General features: G+C 36.7%; 1 protein-coding gene across 1 annotated transcript in view; it reads right to left on the bottom strand.

Annotated features, from left to right (window-relative positions):
• Positions 1–2,243, bottom strand: part of LOC106882323 (uncharacterized) — an 11,553-nt gene that overhangs the window by 3,690 nt on the left and 5,620 nt on the right. The window contains exon 2 of the mRNA XM_014932965.2: positions 624–660. Within this exon, the coding sequence (XP_014788451.2) occupies positions 624–660 (37 nt within the window). The remainder of the gene's footprint in view (positions 1–623; positions 661–2,243) is intronic.

The following is a 2,243-nucleotide window of genomic DNA, read 5'->3' as shown; positions in this document are numbered from 1 at the left end:
TCTGTATAACAAGAATCACGGCCCGGCATCGATGCCACGACATCACAACTAGTGATCAGCTCTGCCACACTCAGCCCCTTCACTTCAGATACAGACTCATACTATTGGGTACACAAGAACTGGTATAAAATGCTCACGTGTTATTTACTGACTCTTTCTCTGCTGTAATATTTCACATACACATACATGTATCACTCACATACATACTTTTCTTTGTACGACGGCCTGTCTTTGATTATGTTATTATATGTCGCATTCACACTCACTCACAGACATAAATCTTTAACGCCATAATAAATATCTCTGTTATTCATCTAATGTGGTCTTTCATTACTGGTCATCTATGTTATCATAGCATAACATACCATATATATCGTCTTTGATATATATATTTTTGTGTTCGACCGTGTGACACGTTTAAATAAAAGGAGTCCTCTGTTTTTCCATCCGTCACCATTTCTCCTTTTTGAGTTCGCACGGTCGTCCTTACATATATATAAGCTTATATAAAAATACCATTATTATTATTCATAGGATTGTAAAATACGGCGTCGTATAACAAAGCCGTATTCGACAATCTTGTGACTAATAATAATGTTATTTTTATATAATTCAAAATTTACCTCAGTTTTCATTTGGTTCCACGTAACTCCTTCCAGTCTGAAATAGATTGAAAAGGTTTAGAACAACAAATAGCATATAGATGGTTAGATAGATAGATAGATAGATCTTAATTATATATATAGGTGTGTGTGTGTACATACATATCTATCTGTATATATTTATTCATATATATATATATTTCATTTGAGAACCATTAGGTCTTAGTAGACACATCACATGTGATCCTCTTCTAGCACATTAACTGTCCACGTAGTGATCATCGTTATATATACACATACACACTAATCCCCTGAGATCTCAGATATTTTTTCTGAATCTCTCTGATTCTTTCAATGTGCTGGCTTCCTGGTAATAAATCGATATTAATTAATATCTGATTTTTTACCCTATGTTTTAATTTGATTAACCATAACTAAGTTCTCAAAGTGGATATATGCGACGCAGTAACCATTTTCTGCAGACATATTTCCAGAATTAGCGCGCCAAAACGAAGACATTTGAATTTTACCACTGAGTTGTAATTAGCAGAACCATATACACGTTCGCCTCTAGGGGTGAACAACTTGTATAGGATTCTGAGAATTATGATTTCCTTACAGTTCGTGCTGAAGAGAGACAGATATTTTCGGTAGGAGGATATTAATTTCGAAACCGGTCCACGAATAATAATCTTTTATTTATGTAATTTTCACTGTCTTGCCCGCATACGGTTTGGTATTTCGCTGAATTTCATTTGAGAACCGTTCGGTCTTATTAGACACATTACATGTGATCTTCATCTAGCACATTAACTGTCCACGTAGTGGTCGTCGTTATATATACACATACACACTAATCCCCTTTCTACTATAGGTTCAAGGCCTGAAATTTTGTGGGGAAGGAATTAGTCAATTACATCGACACTAGGTCTTCACTGATTCTTAATTCATCGATCTCGAAAGGATGAAATGCAAGGTCGACCTCGGCGGAATTTGAATTCAGAACACCAATGCGGACGACATGCCGCTAAGCATTGTGCCCGGTGTGCTAACGATTCTGCCAGCTCACCGCCTTCAATATAAATTATATATAGAAAGAATTAAAGAAAATCTGTGCCAAAGTGGGAGTCTCAATGTGGCGGATCTGCCCGCTAGAAATAGTAGCCAATTTTCTTTAACTACACCTAGACATTTATAAGCACACACCCCCTCCCCAAGTCACAATAAACAGCATAGTCTCTGATTAAGACGGTTACAGCTGAAACATCTTTCTGCTCTACTAATCAGAGTATGTTTTGGATTGAAGAATAACAATGGCAAGTTAGTTGGATAGATATTTAACTGTGTGACTAATAATAAAGAAGTGGAACTGAATTGATGCGTGTATTATTAATATTGGCGTGACGACTCTGTCTAGACACATTAATGATCGTGCAAACCAAAAAAAAAAATAAATAAATAAATGGTAAGTACTAGGTGCAAGCGTGGCTGTGTAGTAAGAAACTTGCTTTCCAACCACTTGGTTCCGGGTTCAGACCCATTGCATGGTGCTTTGGGCAAGTGTCTTCTATTATAGCCTTGGGCTGACCAAAGCCTTGTGAGTGTATTTGATTGACGGAAACTGAAAGAAGCCAGTCGCAT

The sequence above is a fragment of the Octopus bimaculoides genome, chromosome 3 (genome assembly GCF_001194135.2).
Source record: "Octopus bimaculoides isolate UCB-OBI-ISO-001 chromosome 3, ASM119413v2, whole genome shotgun sequence".
Taxonomy (NCBI): domain Eukaryota; kingdom Metazoa; phylum Mollusca; class Cephalopoda; order Octopoda; family Octopodidae; genus Octopus; species Octopus bimaculoides.
This window is presented reverse-complemented; position numbering and strand designations above follow the sequence as displayed.